Below are 17,578 nucleotides of genomic sequence, written 5' to 3'. Positions count from 1 at the left end.
GCCCCAAGATTAAAAGGCTAGAAAGTAACCTACTTGAACCACTTCTTACAAATTTCAGGCCAAGTTTAGTTCTAATGGGTTATACGTAAATGTTTGAACTATTTTCTCTCTCATGTATATTCAGCGTCTTCACTCATCAGAAATGCACGAGTGAAGTCTTCGCACTCTAGAAATCTAGGAACACTGCCTGGGTTAACAGGGGCAGTATTTCTGTCAGACAGCACAATGCCTTGGGCAGCCCATAAGTTTATGGCACAACAAACATGGCCCTTACCTATTTGTTCAATGAGCGTTTTCCAGGAGTCAGTTGTCATAGGGTGAATCATTTGCAGAGTTTCAGGGAGAGCAGCTGGGCACTCTGGGAGCACGGGGCTCTCATCAGGGATAAGCACTGGTCCAGCCGTGGAAGGGGATTCTCTTTGGGAGAGAAATATACAGTCAGGCATTGTCAATCGAGCTGCCCTCAGCCCAAGCATTTGACAACCCCAGCTTCCACATACACCAATGGGCTCTGGCACTTACCAGCATCAGTGGCCAGCAAGACACACTATTTAGGGACCCTGAGTGTGTATCTTTCAGAACTACCCTATGATTCACCTCCATAGGGCAAGCACACTCCTTCCTCTCCAAAAAACCCCTATGTGCCACAGGGGCTGTCTTTGAGCACTGGGAGTGGAGGCTTTGGGCCTGCAGGAGAGCAGTAACCTCTCCTGATTCCACCCGGAGCTGGGGTATGGGATCCCATCACGGATCGAGTATAGCCCTGTGCAAGAAGGTGATAGAGCCAGGCTCAGAGTAGGTGTGTGTTTGTGTGTGTAACCGAGGGATTCTGGCTGGGGTTCAGCTCAGGTCCGTATAGAGTAGGGAGAAAAGAGGATGAATGCATCTCAGTTCCAGTACATGGAAGGGGGCAGGGGGAAGGGATGCTGAGAGTTCAGTCACATACCCTGGTTTAGGGAGAGGGAACTTGAATCTAGGTTCTTGCTGGAGTTCAGCCTGGATTGGAACAGGGAGATGGGGAGGACTGAAAGTGGAGAGAAATGGGGATCAGCCTCGTTGGTGAGAGAGATGGTGGCGGGGGGAGAAAGGAGTGTGATGAAAAACAGCCCCGGTTGATACATAGGTATGGGGTGGGGGAATGTGACGGAGATGAGTTCTGGTTGTGGGGTGTGTGTGTGTGTGTTGGAATGGAGGTCAACACCATGTCAGTAAGGGGGTGGAGGAGGGTTATAGGGGGTGTTGGAGGGGAAAAGGTGTGGAGAGTGGAGATCAGTCCAGGTTGGGGCAGGGGAGGTTTGGAGAACAGCCCCAGGCAGGGCAGGGGGATTGGTGTGTTGTGGGGGGGGGGTGCAGAGCAGCCCTGGGTGGGGCAGGGGGATTGGCGTGTTGGGGGGGAGGGGGAATTGTAGCCCCCAGCAGGGCAGGAGGATGGGGGGGGGTTGGAGAGCAACCCCGGGCGGGGCAGGAGGGTTGGCGTGTTGGGGGCGGAGGGGTTGGAGAGCAGCCCGGGCCGGGGAGAGGGATTGGCGTGTTGGGGGGGAGGGGGGATTGTAGCCCCCAGCAGGGCAGGAGGATGGCGGGGGGGTTGGAGAGCAACCCCGGGCGGAGCCGGGGGATTGGGGGTCGGGGGGTGGAGAGCAGCCCCTGGCGGGGCAGGGTCCGAGTCTGCGGGTCACCGCGCTCTGGCTCAGAGTCAGGGGGCAGAGGAGGGACGCGAGCCCGGCGGTGGGTCCGCCTGCAGGTGGGAAGGGGTGAGCGGGTCCTGCGGCGGGGCGTCCCCTCCCCGGCTCGCCGTCAACCCTCGCCCCTCACCTGCCGGCCGGGCGGGCTCCGGCCGCGCTCTCCGCCGAGCCGTCGCGGTCCAGGGCGCAGGCGGCGCTGAGCGCCGCAGCCAGCAGCTCCATGTGAGGCTGTGACAGCGGCGGCGAGTCCGGCTCCGAGCGGCGGCTGCCGAGCGACTCTGCAGGCGGAGCGGGGCTGGGGGAGGCCGGGCGGTTGCCACGGCAACGGGGGTAGGAAGGCAGCAGCCTGCGCGGGAGGGTGATAGAGACCTGCAGCGTGCGCGGGGGAGGGACCCCCGGCCCGGCTAGAGCCCCCGGGACACCGACCGCCCCCCTCAGACCCCCGGGACACCGACCGCCCCCCTCCCCCTGAGCCTCCTGGACACCAACCCCAGAGACCCCGGGAGACCAACCAGCCCCCCAGAGCTCCCTGGCCTAGCTAGAGTCCCCGGGAGATGGACCGGCCCGTCCTGAGCCACCTGAAGATAACCTGGCTCTCCCCAGAGCCCCTCACCCCACGGCCTGGCTAGAACCCCCGGGAGATGGACTGGGCCCCCAGATGCCCCATGGCCTAACTAGAGCCCCCAGGAGATGGACCATCCAGGAGAGAGCTGCACTCCCCCAACAGCCCCTCCCCAGCTAGAGACCTACACCCCCCTGATAGGTGGCACCTGTCCAGATAGAGCCTCTCACAGCTGCACCCCTTTCACAGAAGCACCCTTGAGAGAGCTCTCCTCAGAGCCCACTGCCCTGGGTACATCACCCAGAGGCAGACATGCCCCCCCGCCACACACACACATTCCAGCAGCCACCACCCCTATCCCCAGCCAGAGCTCAGAGACATGTGCACCCAGCCACCCCTTACTGCCTCCAGCCCAGCACACACACAGAGGACCTCTCCTTAGCCCCTTAAACCCAGAGCACAGGTCTTCTCCCCCCCTCCCCCCACACACAGAGGTGTCCCCTACCCCTTGCCTCCTTCAGTTTGGGGCACAGAACCCCCCTCTCCCACTTCGTCTGCACGTCACTGCCCTGGAGCAGAGTGTGTGTTTTGGAGGGGAAGTGTGGCGTTTTTGGATTACTCACGGATTTGGTGCATATTGTGCATTACTTCTACTGAAAGCAAATTCTGAGATGGAGGACAACTGGAACTCGGAATAATTCCCTCCTCCAGTCTCCCCTCAGAGGGACTTTCTCTCAAATCCAAATTACTACACAGACAGAACAATTAGCTTCCTCCCCAATACAGGGGATTTTGCACCTTCATCCTTCCACCCCCCTCTCTACCTAAGAATTGTCAGCTCTACAGGGATTTTTTTTTTTGTGCTCATACAATAAATATCAATATTTTCAGCACTCTAAAATCTGTCTTCATTCAGGTAATCTTTATGCTGCCTCAGGGATGACTCCGCTTGAACTTTGGCATCCAGTCACACCCCTCTGATCAGTCTGAAAACTTGTGGACAGGCTGGGTGCTGCTCTGCTACAATTTGCTAACTCCCAGGAAAAAAAGGTAATTCATGCCAAATAAAATCTGAGGATTTAAACAGGAAATTCTCAGCTAAATTTCCCAGACAAACCTTAATTTACCCTTTTGCATATATAAATATGGCTTTTTTCAATATATAATCATACAATTTAGGCAATAATAATGAAATCCGTATGTGGGTCTCAAGGTATAGACAAAAGCAGCTTTTTTTTCTCTATTATACTGTATTATTTGCTAAATAATGCAACAGGATAATTTGGCCCAACCTCTTTCAGTTACACTGGTATAAATCCAGAGAAACTCAACTGATTTTAATGGACACCATCTGGGTTTACAATGGTTGTCACACACATCCCTGGTAGAGCCCCTTTTGGCTGGAAACTCCAGGCTGCTGTGTTGAGGAGGGGACCCAAAACACTAGATTCATGTGCTCTTAAACTTCCCTTGGGCAGAAAAGGTTATAGCCCTTGGCATTTTTAGCACATTTCCTGAGCACAGGCGGGCTGTTACCACTTTATGGAAATGGGATTACAAAGCCTAGCTTCCCTCAGCCCCCAGGACCAACAGTGACCCACTCCCAGACTCGCTTAAGTACACCCTTTCCCAGAGTTCCATCCATGGTCGCTCTATGTTTAGTTTAACTCTTGAGGGGCACATATTGGTGAAGCAAATCAACACACAGATAGACTTCAGAAAGTTTTCCAAACACAATTACTCTTTATCTCTCTTGCAATATTTAAGTAAAGATGTAGACAAACAATAAAACACCTATGTGTATTTCCCTACCCCAGTTTCTTCACCAGTCTTGAGCATTCTTTGGGCTTCAGGATGCCCCCTTGCACACAGTTTCTCTCAACCATGGTGTCTCTCTCACCTGTGCCCCAGTTTCTTTCTTTCTGGCTGATCCCTCAATTAAACAAGCCCACACTGCTATGAAAGCCTTAAGCATGTTTCTCTCCTGCGCAAGCTTTCTGTGTGACTCAGGGCGTCACCCTACTTACCCAGTCTCTGTAGTTTTAAAGGCTAGTTCTTTTTCCTCCTGTTTGGGTGAAATATTCCACCCAGAAAATCCTAGCTCTGTAGGCAAACTTGGTTGAACTGGTTTCCAATCCTCCCTCAGGTAACCTTTCTTAGCATACACATTGTTTGGGCAGAGCTCAGTGGTTAAAGTTAACTGCTCTCCTTTGTCCCTAGTCTGGGCCTTATGTAACACAGACCTGACAGCACCTGGCTAACTCCACATCCATGATACAGCAATTTCATAATACCAGTCAGAACTCATAAATTGTACATACACGGATTTCCTAAATCATCACAACCAGTGTTACTGAAGAATTTGGCCTTTTGTGAGGGTTTGCTGGGAGAGGTTAACAGCTGCTAGTGGTCACAGAGGGTTTTGATAACTCAAACGGGGATCATGGGATAGTCATTGCATTTGACAGCTAAAAGGAAAAGTCCGGGGCTTATCACAATGGGAAGTTTGAGAATTGGAAGGGGGGTCTGTGTTTTGTCACATCTGTGAATATGATGGAGTGAGGAGTGTTTGAGACCAGAAGTGGGGGGCAGGCATTTGTTACGAGTTAGAGGGTCAATATGATAGGAAAGCTGGGTGATACAGCACTTACCAGTCATAGAGGGATCTGGGGGACAGACAACTGTGAGGAGGGCCAAAGGCTTGGAAATGGGGTAAAGTGGTCAAGAGCACTGGTTGCAATGAGGCTTGTTTATCTGATCAGTGGATACTGATTGAAAGCTGAGCCCTTGTCATCGAGGTAAGAGTATTGGAAGAGTTGATAGCTGTGTGTGGGGGGGGGGGGGGGGGGGGTCAGAGAATTGATACTTACATGGGAGGGCAATCACTTTAATGAGCCTGTTCCTGGTAGAGGGGCTGCCTATTCTTCACTCCTGCCTTAAGAGAAGGGCCAAGAGTGAGGTAGTTCTTCCTAAACCCATATCTACCAATCTATCTACCACAGCAGCTATCTGCTATCTACCAGAGCAGCAAAATGCATGAAGTTTTACCAATTGTGCTAAAATGAACACAGTATTAAATATGGGTTTCAGAGTAGCAGCCGTGTTAGTCTGTATTTGCAAAAAGAAAAGGAGTACTTGTGGCACCTTAGAAACTAACAAATTTATTTGAGCATAAGCTTTCGTGAGCTACAGCTCACTTCATCGGATGCATTCAGTGCCACTTTGAAAATATATGAAATATAACTTTCATGGGCACCTATTTAGATACATCTCACAAGAAACTGATGCATGTTAAAAGGTTAATGAATTTAACTTTAATAACTTTTGTGCTAGTATTTCTAAACCAAATATTTTAACAGTTAGTTCTTATATTGCATTTTTTCTCTGTAGATCTGAAAACTTTGTACAAAGGTTGGAAAGTATTATCTCCATTTTACAGATGAGGAGATTGAGTTACTACTGAGAAGTATAATATAAGATGCTCAAAATTGCAGCAAGTCAGTGGCAGAGTCAGGAGAAGAACCTAGATATCCTGACCCCAATTTTGCTGGGCCACCCTCTCAGGGGGTAAGTCTAAGACAAATCTGAACTTTTTAGAAACGTAAGCATTTTGGGTTATATGCAAAAATAGAAAACATATTTTTTTCCATAATCCTATAACTGCCTGTTAATTAAGACAGCCTGCATGTTTTTTCTTCAAACTTTCCACAAAAAACTCACCTTTGGGCTGAGATGAAAGCATGAAAAATATGCATCCACAATTTTTTTTAATTGAAAGCTATGAGGAGGTGAAAACAGGAGTTTAGAGAATGGAATGCTTTCTGTGACCATGGGAGGTCACTACTGTGATAATAAGGAACATCCCACATTTTAGTCCCATATAAACCTGTTCCATTTTTAAGCAGTGACAGGCTCATTTTTCTTCCCCTAGGAAGAATATTTTTATTTTTAAACTTTAATCTTTGAAAAGTGTTGCCCTTTCTTCCTTGCCAAATACACACCACGTACTCCTACTTCAGTCTCTAGATCTATAACTGAAGAGCTCCTTGTAATCAGCACAAGTGCTTAAGAAGCACACCAGAAGAAAGGGCTCCTCACACCCAGCAGGGGAGAGGAGTGGGAAAAAGAGAATCTAACTACTGGCATAACGTGCATTTTAAAAATGATGCATCAATCCTGCAAGCTGGTGAGCACCTCCTGTTAGGTGCTGGGTGCTTTCTGCTCTCACTGATGTCACAGCAGACACAAAGCAACTTGAAGACTGGGCTCTAAATTTAAAAAAACCAACACAGTTTCTCTTTAGGAATTATAGGGTTTTCTGAAGCACTCAGACACTGGGAATTATCCCCATGTGTGCCTCTCCTCCTTTCATTAGCCCTCTTGGCACTGGGAATGTTCAGTGTGGCTGTGCTAAGGAGAGGGAACGTGAGTTTGTGTGTATTTCTTCAAGGATGTAGGGAGTGGAGTGGTTGCCAAATGTCCTTAGCTTTAGCATAGTGTCCTTAGCTTTAGCATAGAGAAGATTTTAAATTTGGCTGACCTGGCCCATGGCTATATTAAAAATGTGATAGTTTACTGGAGTTCATAATTTGCCTATTTCAATAGTATAGTTATGGCTGGATTTTTATTCTAAACCCCTATTTTGAGGTGCTAATAGTTTTTCAAAGTAATTAACCCATTGGACTAACATTGCTCATGTATATTTTAAGCACAAAGGTGAATTTTATTGGAAAGCTTGACAAAAACCTCACTTGGCTGTTCCTGAGGATGGAAAAAAGAGGTTTTTATATGTATTTGTATTAATTTTTTTGCATTAATCTTCCTCCTACAGAAACTAAAAAGAAGAAACACAGAGCACCCAGACTAGCAGACCTTACTTGGTGGGGGGGACCCCCCCCCCACTGACTTCCAGTCAATGGGAGTATTGCATAGGTAAAGGGTACAAATGGGGTTCACACAAACAGCCCTGTTCAACCAAGGCCAGCTGACTCACAGGAGAAATGTGGGGTCAGTTATAACTTCCACTAAGGCTATACGTAGTCAAGTATGTTTCATGATTCAGTTAGACAGCATGCATCTGCTGAGCAGTGTTTTCTGCAATGATGAGTAGTACAAGCATAACTTCTATATTTTGGTAGAGTGTTTTGAGTGTTACATCAGGTCCTATATGTTATTTTTGCACAGGAATTCAGGCATCAGTTTCTATTTTTCACTTTGTTAATCACAGTCTCTAAAGATACCATCTGTGCACAATTTTCACTCCTGGGCCTTGTCTTTCTAGTGTGGGATCAATGGAACTCCCCAGTCCCTGAAGTTTTTTGGCCGCCACTTCCAACCACTATTCTTTGAACATTGAGTCCTTTGGTTCATTCTTGACCAAAGGAGTTCTATCTCTTCTGACTCTGCTTTGGCTCTGTGTCCCTGTGAGGTACCAACCCTGCACTGGGTCAACGGGGGTGACCACTCATGAGCCCAGGAGACCATACCCCCTTTCCCCTGCTGTGCGTGCTCCAGATGGAGGGGACAGATAAAAGGAGGCATCCCAGCTCAGTCAGGGCTGGTGGAGGAAGGATGTGTGCTGCAGGCTCCTGCAGCGGAACCATTGACTCTCTAGGTTGTTGGGACTGTGGACCCTGACTACGCTGTGGATGACTAGCAAACCACAGAGACTGATGGAGATGCCGAGCCACTGTCAGCTGAGGAGACGCCCGAGATGGGCTTTACGGTAGTAAGTGACCCAGGGAATGTGTTAGGAGCCAATGCCTGAACCCTTAATAGGCAGTTTAAGAACCTGGTGTGGTAGGGTGGGCCCAGGTTCCCCAAACTTCCCACCCTTGTCTGCAATTGCCACTAGGTGTGACTACTGGGGACTCTGGATATAGACTGAGTGTTTGCTCTGTCCCGCCCCAGGGGCTGCAGACTGATTGTTTGCTCTACCCTGCCCTGCCCTGAGGGTCAGAGCCCCAACTGCCATTGTTTGCTCTGGCCAGTAGGCCCAAAGGCTACAGACTACTTGTTTGCTCTGACTGCCAGGGGTCCTGAGCCCCTTGATCATGATTGCAACAGGGAATCCTGACAAACGTGTGACGGGTTTACCAACCCTGCACTGGACAAATAGGGGTGGCCCCCCACTCGACATGCCAAGCCCCCGGGACTGTCCCATTTCAGTTCTGTATTGCCTCGGGTATCCTTTGTATGGTGTCTCTGTCTTCCAGTTAGGTCTGATTATTATTTTAAAATTAGCAATCTTTGATTCTGTGTGTCCTTCGCACCACCCATTATTAAGGTTGTCTGACATTTCCTTTTATAAAATGCTGTTTTCAGTTGCTTATAATAACTTTTCCAAACTTTAACCATTTGGGCTGAAATTTTCCATTCTGTTGTCTGCCTTGGGCTGAATTTTTGTGGCAAATTTCAGCCAAAATGTTTCAGCTGTTTCTCAGAATGAGTCTAGGGGAAAAAAGAATTGTTTTGCCCATGTTAAAAAATTCTGGTTACCTTTTCTTTGAAAAATCCTTGTGCCCCCATGCTTTCGAGCAGGGATTTGAAATTTGGCAGGGAGATATACCTTTGTGTCAGTGATGTGCCTTTTGCTGTCCCCTGAAAATCCACCCAACTTTGGCCAATTTATAACCCTTTGAAAAATCCATTTTGTACATGCTCAGTAGAGACTTGTTCAAGCCTGACAGCTAAACTCCCTGATAACGTGGTCCACAGTGAGCAGGTTCCAGCCCAGGGCAGAGCAGGATTTCCCCTGTAATTGCAGCTGTCTGGGGTTGTGGGCTGTGCTGCCTATAGGCATCTAACTGAGAATAAGGAGATTGTTCTGTCCTTTGTTCTCAATTACACCCCTGCCAGACCCAGGGAATTTGGAGGAGAGAGTTGCCTAATAAGAATGCAGAGGGGACAAGAACTGGACTGGCAGGGGAAGAAGATTGGGGCAAGAGTTTATGGGAGTGGAGACTGGGGACTTGGATGTTGGTCAGATGGTTGGGAAGGGAAACAGACTGGGATTGGGAACGGGGGCAGAGACCGGGACTCGATGGACACAGGGACTGGGAGCTAGTAGGTCGGGGGGAGATTGAGATTGGATGAGAAGCTGTGTGGGAGCTGGGACTGAGAACCAGTGAGGTGGGGGGAAGGAGGTGAGGAAAGGAGAGATAGAAATGACAAGGATCCAGTGTCCAGGGCGAGAATTGGGATTGGCTGGGCAAAGAGACTGGGACCAGGAGCAGGGGATAATAGAGGACACAGATTGAATGAGGAGCGAGATTGGGGGCATGGCTACATTTGCAGATGTAGAGAGCTTTGAGTTAAACCCGCCTTCGGAGAGTGCAGTAGGGAAAGCACTGCAGTCTGTCCACACTGACAGCTGCAAGCGCACTGGCGTGGCCACATTTGCAGCACTTGCAGCAGCATTGGGAGCGGTGCATTATGGGCAGCTATACCACAGAGCACCTCTTCCCATTATGGCGCTGTGGCTTGTGGGAAGGGGGTGGGGGAGATGGGACATTCTGAGTCCTGTCCCAACGCCCCGTGATGCATCAGTTTGCATCCCAGCAATCCCTGTGCTTCCGTCCACATTTGGTACCATCTTTCAACATTTTTTTGTACTGCGCGCTCTGTCTTCCCTTTCAGTCTGCGGGAATGGAGCCCAAATTGCTCAGGAGTATGCTGACGAGTCTCACCAGCACATCATCTTTGGCAGTCGAGTTATTCCTTATAATCCGAAGTGACAGTGAGGGCTCCGACAATATCGACTCGAGTAACGCATATGACACAAGTTTGCTTGTGGCATTCACGGACATGCTCACCATCATGGAGCGCCGCTTTTGGGCTCGGGAAACAAGCACTGAGTGGTAGGATCACATCGTCATGCAAATCTGGGATGACAAGCAGTAGCTGCAGAACTTTCGGATGAGAAAAGCCACTTTCATGGGACTGTGTGATGAGCTTGCCCCCACCCTGCAGCACAAGGACATGAGATCGAGAGTTGCCCTGACAGTGGAGAAGCGGGTGGCTATTGCAATCTGGAAGCTGGCAACTCCAGACAGCTACTGATCGGTCGCTAACCAGTTTGGAGTGGGAAAGTCTATCACTGGAATCATGTTGATGCAAGTTTGCAGTGCTATTAATCACATCCTGCTCAGAAGAACCGTGACTCTGGGTAATGTGCATGACATTGTGACTGGCTTTGCACAAATGGGTTTCCCTAACTGCGGAGAGGCGATAGATGGCATGCATATTCCAATTCTGGCATCAGCACACCTAGCCTCCGAGTGCGTTAATCAGAAGGGGTATTTCTCTATGGTTCTCCAGGCGCTTGTGGATCACTGTAGGTGTTTCATTGACATTAACGCAGGCTGGCCCTGAAAGGTGCATGATGCACGCATCTTTCGGAACACTGACCTGTTCAGGAAGCTGCAAGCTGGGACTTTTTTCCCAGACCAGAAGATCATGGTAGGGGAAGTCGAAATGCCCATTGTGATCCTTGGAGACATCGCTTACCCTTTAATGCTGTGGATCATGAAACCCTACAGAGGGAGCCTTGACAGCAGCAAGGAGCGGTTCAAGAGGCTGAGCTGGTGCAGAATGACATTGGAGTGTGCTTTTGGCCATTTAAAGGGTTGCTGGCACTCTCTGTATGGGAAGCTGGACCTGGCTGATGACAGTATCCCCGTGGTTATGTCCGCGTGCTGTACCTTCCATAACATTTGTGAAGGGAAGGGTGAACGATTCACTCAGGCATGGAACTCTGAGGGTCAACAACACCTGGAGGCTGAATTTGAACAGCCAGAGAGCAGGGCTATTAGAGGGACCCAGTGTGGGGCTGCAAGGATTAGAGATGCCTTGAGGGAGCAATTTGAGACTGAAAGCCACCAGTAATGTCTGGTGCCCTGCACGGGAGTGAAGTGCAGGGGTTCCAATGTTAGTAGGAATCTGTGTTTGCTACGCTGACTTGCAGTGCCTGTTTCTTTCCTGGGCTAAGGTATCTTTTACTTTATGCAATAATAAAGAATGTTTTAAAAGCCAAAAAATTCATTTATTGAAAAGAAACACAACTGCTTGGGAAACAGAAAGGGCAAGGGGGTGGGGTGGAGAACAGTACAATCACAGATTTGCCTATGTCCTGTTATCATACTCGGCCTTCCTGTCTGGAGTGCTGTGCAATGAGTGCTGCACTTCAGGATGGCTATACTGCATGGTGATGGGGTTTGAGTGCAGTGGGTAAGGGTCGTAGTTTTCAGGGCTGGGTGGTGAAGCTACAGGTGTTGGAGACAGCTGGTGGCGGTAAGAACCCGGATGTTGGGGAAAGTGGGTTGGAGGTAACATGGGGGCACAAGGGAAAGAGTTTTTGGAAAAGGGCTGCAGGGGGTGCGGGCTTGGTAATGCTCCGCCTCATGGCTATGAGCGCCTGGATAGAGTCCACTTGGTTCTCCATTATGCTTATCAGCCGATCCATGCTTTGCTGCTGGAGCACTGCGCTTTTGTGCCGGTGCTCCTCATTCTGCTAGCGGACCCTTCTTTCGCTATCCCGCCGCTCCTGCACTTTTTGATTTTCATTACCTGAATGCTGCATTACTTCTTTCTGATTCTTTGGAGTCTTTCAGTCAGTGATAACACAGATGGCTGAGATCTCAAGGTTGCATCTGTAAAGGCAAAATGCAACACTTAACAGAGGCAGCACTGTTCACATCAGACAGAGCAATGATTTCCCCGTACTTAAGGGCAAGCACAGTCTACACAATAGGATAATTTGCCTGTCCCAAAGCAAGCGCACATAACCCACAGGAGCCCCAAAATGGTGAGTAAGCACAGGGTCAAACGTAACTGATTGTTTCACGGCTGTACTGTCCTCTGGGTTTCTGTGCCGTGGGAAGAGCCAACAGTGGCAGGGGGCCCATGTACTGAACACTGTCCCCACATTTTCCACAGGAGTTCATCCTGGAAGATATCTCGCTGCTGCGGGTGACCTGGGAAGCAAGGGAGGGTCTTCTGCTGCAATGCGGCTTCCGCCCTGGCCTATATGCAGCTTCCCTGTGTGCAGCAATGGTCCTCCCGCCCCTCACACACAGTGGCATGGACAAGTTAGCCTTAGTGGAACAAGGACCACAGTGGCTCTCCCAAAAAACCTGCGCAAACACATTGCCCAAGTTCTGGATGAGACCTTTGAAGAGATAACTGAGGCCAATTACCGCTATGTGAGAGAGCACATCAACGCCCTATTCCGCATCTAGGCATGCGTGCAGCCCTAACCCTCCTCGCCTCAAGAGCCCACACCGAACAACTTCCTTCCCAAAATAAAAGCTGCTTACTGGGAACCTCCTCTGGTGTTTGTCCTTCTCCAAGAACCAGCTGCCGTGACTGGCTACCTTCCTCCTGGCTTGAGAACAGCTCCTGGCTGCATGCATCTAGGGATGCCGGGGTGTCTTCTTCCGCCTCAGCACCCTTGCTCCTGCTTTGGTCCTCCTGCCTTGTTGCACTGGGCTCTGAAGTGTCCATGGTGATCCTCGGAATGGAGGTGGGGTCTCCCCCAAGTATTGCATCCAGCTCTTTGTAGACCTGGCAGCTCGTGGGGGCAGCACCGGAGTGGCGGTTTGCCTCACGGGCTTTGCGGTAGGCATTCTGCAGCTTCTTCACATTACTCCTGCACTGCAGTGCGTCCCGGTCATGGCCCCTTTCCATCATGTCCCTTGATATCTGCCCGAAGGTATCGTAATTCCTATGGCTGGAGCGCAGCTGGGACTGGACAGCTTCCTCCTCCCAAACACTGATGAGGTCCAGCACCTCGCCATTGCTCCATACCGGGGATTGCCTGGTGCGTGGAGGCATGGTCACCTGGAAAGATTTGCTGAGAGCACTCCACGCCTGGCTGAGCAAACAGGAAGGGGATTTTCAAAATTCCCAGAACATTTTAAGAGTGGGTCTGATGGTTGGTCACCTGAGGGCAGGGCAGTAGAGTTCAAAGTGATGACCAGAGTGGCTAGAACAGGCATTGAGGGACACTTCTAGAGGCCGATCAGAGCACACTAACAGACCAAGGCGTCCACACTGGTGCCGCAGCGCTCCAGCGGGGGTGCACAAAACGTTATTCCACTTGCCGAGGTGGAGTTCCAGGAGCACTCTAGCTGCGGAGTTAGAGAGCTCTACGTGCCTTTAATGTGCTCTAACTCGCAAGTGTAGCCAAGCCCTGGGAATGTGAGTGGGTGTGGGATGTGACTGGAAACCAAGGTGGAGAAGAGAGAGAGATTGGATGAGGAGCCAGGGGGTGGGACTGGAACTGGCTAAGCAAGGAAACTGGGGACAAACAGCTACAGGGTTATGTGGGGAAGGGGATTGGGAGTTGCCTGGCAACGAGAGTGATAGTTAAGGGGGGTGGCAGAAACTGGGATGGGGAGTCCCAAGAGGTCAGACTATGAATTGCTGAGGAAGGAGACTGGGACTGGGATGAGAAGCCTGAAAGGTAGATACTGGGACTGGCTAGGTGAAGTGAATGGGAGTAAGAGAAAGAGCCAGGTGGGGGTAGGACATGTCTCTGTGATGCAATAATATAGACCTGGAAGAAATTTTTTGGATGAAACTTTTGTTGCCAAAAAATGCAGATTTGGGTCAACAACAACCTTCTGCAAATTTGCGTCAAATTCGCCAAATTGTTTGTCAGTGGAAAAAATTTCCAAAAAAGTTAAAACATTTCAACTTTTTTATTTGAAATGACATTTTGTTTTGAATTTTACTACATTTTATTTAAAAGATTTAAAAAACAAAAACAAAACCTTGAAATGAATCATTTGAGGAAAATTTTTAAAAAAATTTGTTTTGGGTCATTCCAAAACAAAAAAATTTCAGTTCAGTTGCCAAATCTGAAAATAGGTTATTTACACAGCTCTAGTCATAGAATTTCTGACTTTTCAGTTTGCTTTCTTTAAAACCTTGGAAATTACCTGCAAACAATAAGAACAGTATTAAGGATGCAAAAGTCAAGCACTCAACAGTTAGGAAATGCCAGAATTAAGGTTGCCTGTGCAACTTTAATTTGGCCCCTTTGTGCATATGCATTCTGATAGTATTTAAATAACATGATCACATGCTAATTTTTCCATACCCCCTGGACCTGCCCTGGGGATGAGGCAGGGTTGAGTAGTAAAGGAGACTTGTCTGTAGGACCCCTGCTTCATTTGCTGCTGAAGTTGGAAGGTGTGTAGTGAATATAGCAGGAAGAGAAGGGATGATGTCAAGGTTACTGCCATTGAATTCTGCCATGGAGAATTGGTTTCTGTACTTGCCTGTGCCACAGTTCCTATCTGATGTTGGGCAAGTCACTTAAACCAAACTTTTCACTGATTGCATCGTCCTCATTTTCTGGGTGACTGACTGGATGCCCTGGGGCCTGATTTACAGAAGTGCTGCTCACTCACAGCCACAACTGAAGTCAATGGGAGCTGTGCTTTGAACCTATAAAGTTCTAACTGCTCTGATAAATCAGGTGCTAGGCACCCAAATCGGGAATCTAAAAGAAGTGAATACTTTGATCTGAATTTCTTTGTGTATGTTTCCCACCTGTTACATTGGGATAATAATATCCTCTCATCTCACGGGGTGTTGTGAAAACAAATTAATTAATATTTATAACAGGTTTCAGAGTAACAGCCGTGTTAGTCTGTATTCGCAAAAAGAAAAGGAGTACTTGTGGCACCTTAGAGACTAACCAATTTATTTGAGCATAAGCTTTCGTGAGCTACATCCGATGAAGTGAGCTGTAGCTCACGAAAGCTTATGCTCAAATAAATTGGTTAGTCTCTAAGGTGCCATAAGTACTCCTTTTCTTTTTAATATTCATGAGCAGTCAGCTACTATAGTAATGGGCATCATAGGCTCTCTGTCCATTGTCTGAACCTAGTGAAATAACCAAATCAGAGACCAGAAGACTACAGGAACAAGGAATTTCCACTTAGATTTACTCCAGGCATTCTGCTCTACTCAAGGCACCCAGAAAAAATGGAATAGGGGCCTGCAAGTTAAGAAAACAAATTCCACAAAAGTTTTCTCTGGGGAGATTTTGGACTGTATCCATATGCAACACTGACATTCCCATTGCTCTGAATAGCCGTAACTGCACATTATCCTGCCAAAATGTCTTGCTCTCACAATCTAGTTTTTTCTTTATTTACTGAAATGGGTTCTACTTTCTTTGCTCTTGCCAAACTCAAATATACTATCATTTTCAATAATCTTGGGCACTTCATCAGTTTGATAGCTGCTATGTGATCTGGGTTGCAGTTATCTTTGTGATAGTCCTCCCTCTTTACATGCTATCCTAAAAATCGAGATTAGCAGGAATACTTTTGCCAGCAGCCCTCAGATGTGGATACTGGGTATTGTGGGGGCATGGTAACACAGGACATTTTCTGTTGTGAGCCCTCATTTCTGAACCTAATTTTCTCTGTTGATCCAGCAAATCTTACTGTGATGGGTTGTATCTACCCTTCACTAGCTCAGCAAGGGTTAAGCATTCACTGTGGGCTCAGGGGGTCACGCCTTCTCACCCTTGCTGGGAATGCTCCAGCTGAAACCAGGATATAAAAGGAAGCAGCTCAGCTCAATCTGGACTGACTGAGGAAGAGAGCAGACACACGCTGCAGGTTCCAGCCAGGAAGCTACTTGAGCACCAGACTGCGGAGGCTAAAGATGACGAGTCCACTGAGGACCCGCAGTTGGCTGCAGAGACAGAGGGAGAAAGATGGCAGAGCTGCTGGAACTGGAATCACAGGAAGTGGCCCAGGGAACTTGTTTGTGGAGGTTGGAACCTGAACCTGAAACCAGGACTTGGATGCTGAAACAATTTGTATAGTGGGGATGCTGAGAGCCATTGAACCAAACTCTAAAGCCTGTATATGATTAAAATCACTTCAAGCCAAAGAGTGCGGGAGCATCCCCAGCACCCCTAGTTCCAGCACCTATGACCAGAACTACTGTTTGCATAGGGCCCCGGAGGTGGGACTCAATGGAATAGGGTGGACCCAGATCTCCTTACCTGCTGCTGTGCCTGCTGCTGGGTGCAGCAACTGCCCAAGATACTAGGTACCATTGCCTGAGACTGTGAACGTTAGGCACTACTGCCTGAGACCAAGGACTCTGGCTGCTAGGCCTCGCCACTCTGAGGACAAGGGCAGCCTCATGACTCTGGGAGGGAGAGCGCCTCTCAGTAGGAGTAGTGGGGTCAAAAATTGAACTAATTTTAAGATGGAGCTTGATATAGTTATGAATGCGATTATATGACAGGGTCGCTTGTGTTAGCAGGGCAACGGACTCAATAAGCCACGAGGTCCTTTCCAGATCTGTGTCCCTATGATTTTAAAGTGCTTTAAAAATTGTTGTTGTGCACTCGGAGATGGCCACATGTCAGTAGCAGGTGAAATGATTCTGTTTATATAGGTTTCTTTGTCTAGTCAGTCTGGGCTTGTTTCTATGAACACTTAGTGCGAAAATCCACCTAGCACTAGCCTGCTGGCCACTCAGTGTCCATGTGGAGCCTGCTAGTGCATACTAAAAGTTCCATAGTGCACTTTGATCTACCCTGCTTCGAAACAAGAGTAGATTGAAGTGCGCTGGGTAACTCTTAGTTCATGGCAGCATGGTCCATGTGGACAGTTAGTCTGTGATAGTCTAGTGCAGGGTAGATTTACACCCCAGTTTACCACAAACTCACTGCTTGTCTAGACAAGTTCTACATCTGCCATATAGACATAACCATGTGATGAACTATACTTATAATCTAAGTTCCCTCTAAGCTGCCAGTAGGATACAAAGAGCTGCGCAGGCACACAGCCACAGGGGCCTGAGGAGGGGAGCAAGTTGGGGGCATGAAGGGCTACTGCGCGCCTCTCCTCAGGCCCTGGAGCTGCTGCCAGCGGAGAGAAGCACCTCTCTCCTGGAGCTGCTGCTGGTGGGGAAAGGGCTGGGGGGAGTCCTCTGGCCCCAGCTCCAGGGCAGTCTGCACCCCAAACTTCTCATCCCCAGCCCCACCCCAAAACCCACATCCCCAGCTGGAGCCCTCACACCCTGAACCCCTCATCCCCGGCCCCACCCCAGAGCCTGCATCCTCAGCCACAGCCCTCACCCCCTGCACCCTAACCCTCTGCCCCAGCCCTGAGCTCTCTCCCACACTCCGAACCCCTTGGCTCCACCCCCACTACACATCACCTCCATATTGGTGCACATAACAAAATTCATTCCGCACATGGATATAAAAAATTAGAGGGAACATTGCTTATAATGTTCCTTTGACTCGCCTGCACTCTGTCGAGTAACCAGTTTCTCCAAGGATTGATCTAGC

At 48.9% G+C, this 17,578-nt stretch overlaps 3 protein-coding genes across 5 annotated transcripts in view; 1 reads left to right on the top strand and 2 right to left on the bottom strand.

Moving 5' to 3' along the window:
- Positions 1 to 17,578, bottom strand: part of NGEF (neuronal guanine nucleotide exchange factor) — a 108,896-nt gene that overhangs the window by 48,298 nt on the left and 43,020 nt on the right. For 2 of the 3 annotated variants that reach the window (XM_073360196.1, XM_073360198.1), the window contains exons 4-5: positions 1,813 to 2,028; positions 275 to 417 (exon numbers count right to left, since the gene is read on the bottom strand). In XM_073360196.1, coding sequence (XP_073216297.1) covers positions 275 to 417; positions 1,813 to 2,028 — 359 coding nt within the window. The remainder of the gene's footprint in view (positions 1 to 274; positions 418 to 1,812; positions 2,029 to 17,578) is intronic. The other variant, XM_073360199.1, reaches the window with a different exon arrangement.
- Positions 1,819 to 17,578, top strand: part of NEU2 (neuraminidase 2) — a 74,906-nt gene continuing 59,146 nt past the window's right edge. Inside the window, exons 1-3 of the mRNA XM_073358903.1 lie at positions 1,819 to 2,012; positions 3,161 to 3,294; positions 5,635 to 5,811. The gene's annotated coding sequence lies outside the window, so the exon portion shown is untranslated. The remainder of the gene's footprint in view (positions 2,013 to 3,160; positions 3,295 to 5,634; positions 5,812 to 17,578) is intronic.
- Positions 11,333 to 13,101, bottom strand: LOC140917409 (zinc finger protein with KRAB and SCAN domains 2-like). Its single transcript, XM_073360200.1, has 2 exons — positions 12,561 to 13,101; positions 11,333 to 11,894 (listed from the first exon to the last, which is right to left on the bottom strand). Exons 1-2 carry the CDS (start codon positions 13,075 to 13,077, stop codon positions 11,824 to 11,826), a joined length of 588 nt encoding a protein of 195 aa, XP_073216301.1. The 5' UTR covers positions 13,078 to 13,101; the 3' UTR covers positions 11,333 to 11,823.

This window comes from Lepidochelys kempii, chromosome 9 (genome assembly GCF_965140265.1).
Source record: "Lepidochelys kempii isolate rLepKem1 chromosome 9, rLepKem1.hap2, whole genome shotgun sequence".
In the NCBI taxonomy this organism is placed as follows: Eukaryota; Metazoa; Chordata; order Testudines; family Cheloniidae; genus Lepidochelys; species Lepidochelys kempii.
The sequence above is the reverse complement of the archived record's forward strand: the minus strand, read 5'-3'. Positions and strand labels throughout refer to the sequence as shown.

What these genes read in the sequence shown, in the direction of transcription:
- LOC140917409 (XM_073360200.1), bottom strand. Translation starts at nt 13,077, where the DNA reads ATGCCTCCACGCACCAGGCAATCCCCGGTATGGAGCAATGGCGAGGTG. An exon ending in AACACCAGAGGAGGTTCCCA is followed by an intron (nt 11,895 to 12,560) that starts GTAAGCAGCTTT and finishes TTGCCTTTACAG; the next exon opens with ATGCAACCTTGAGATCTCAG.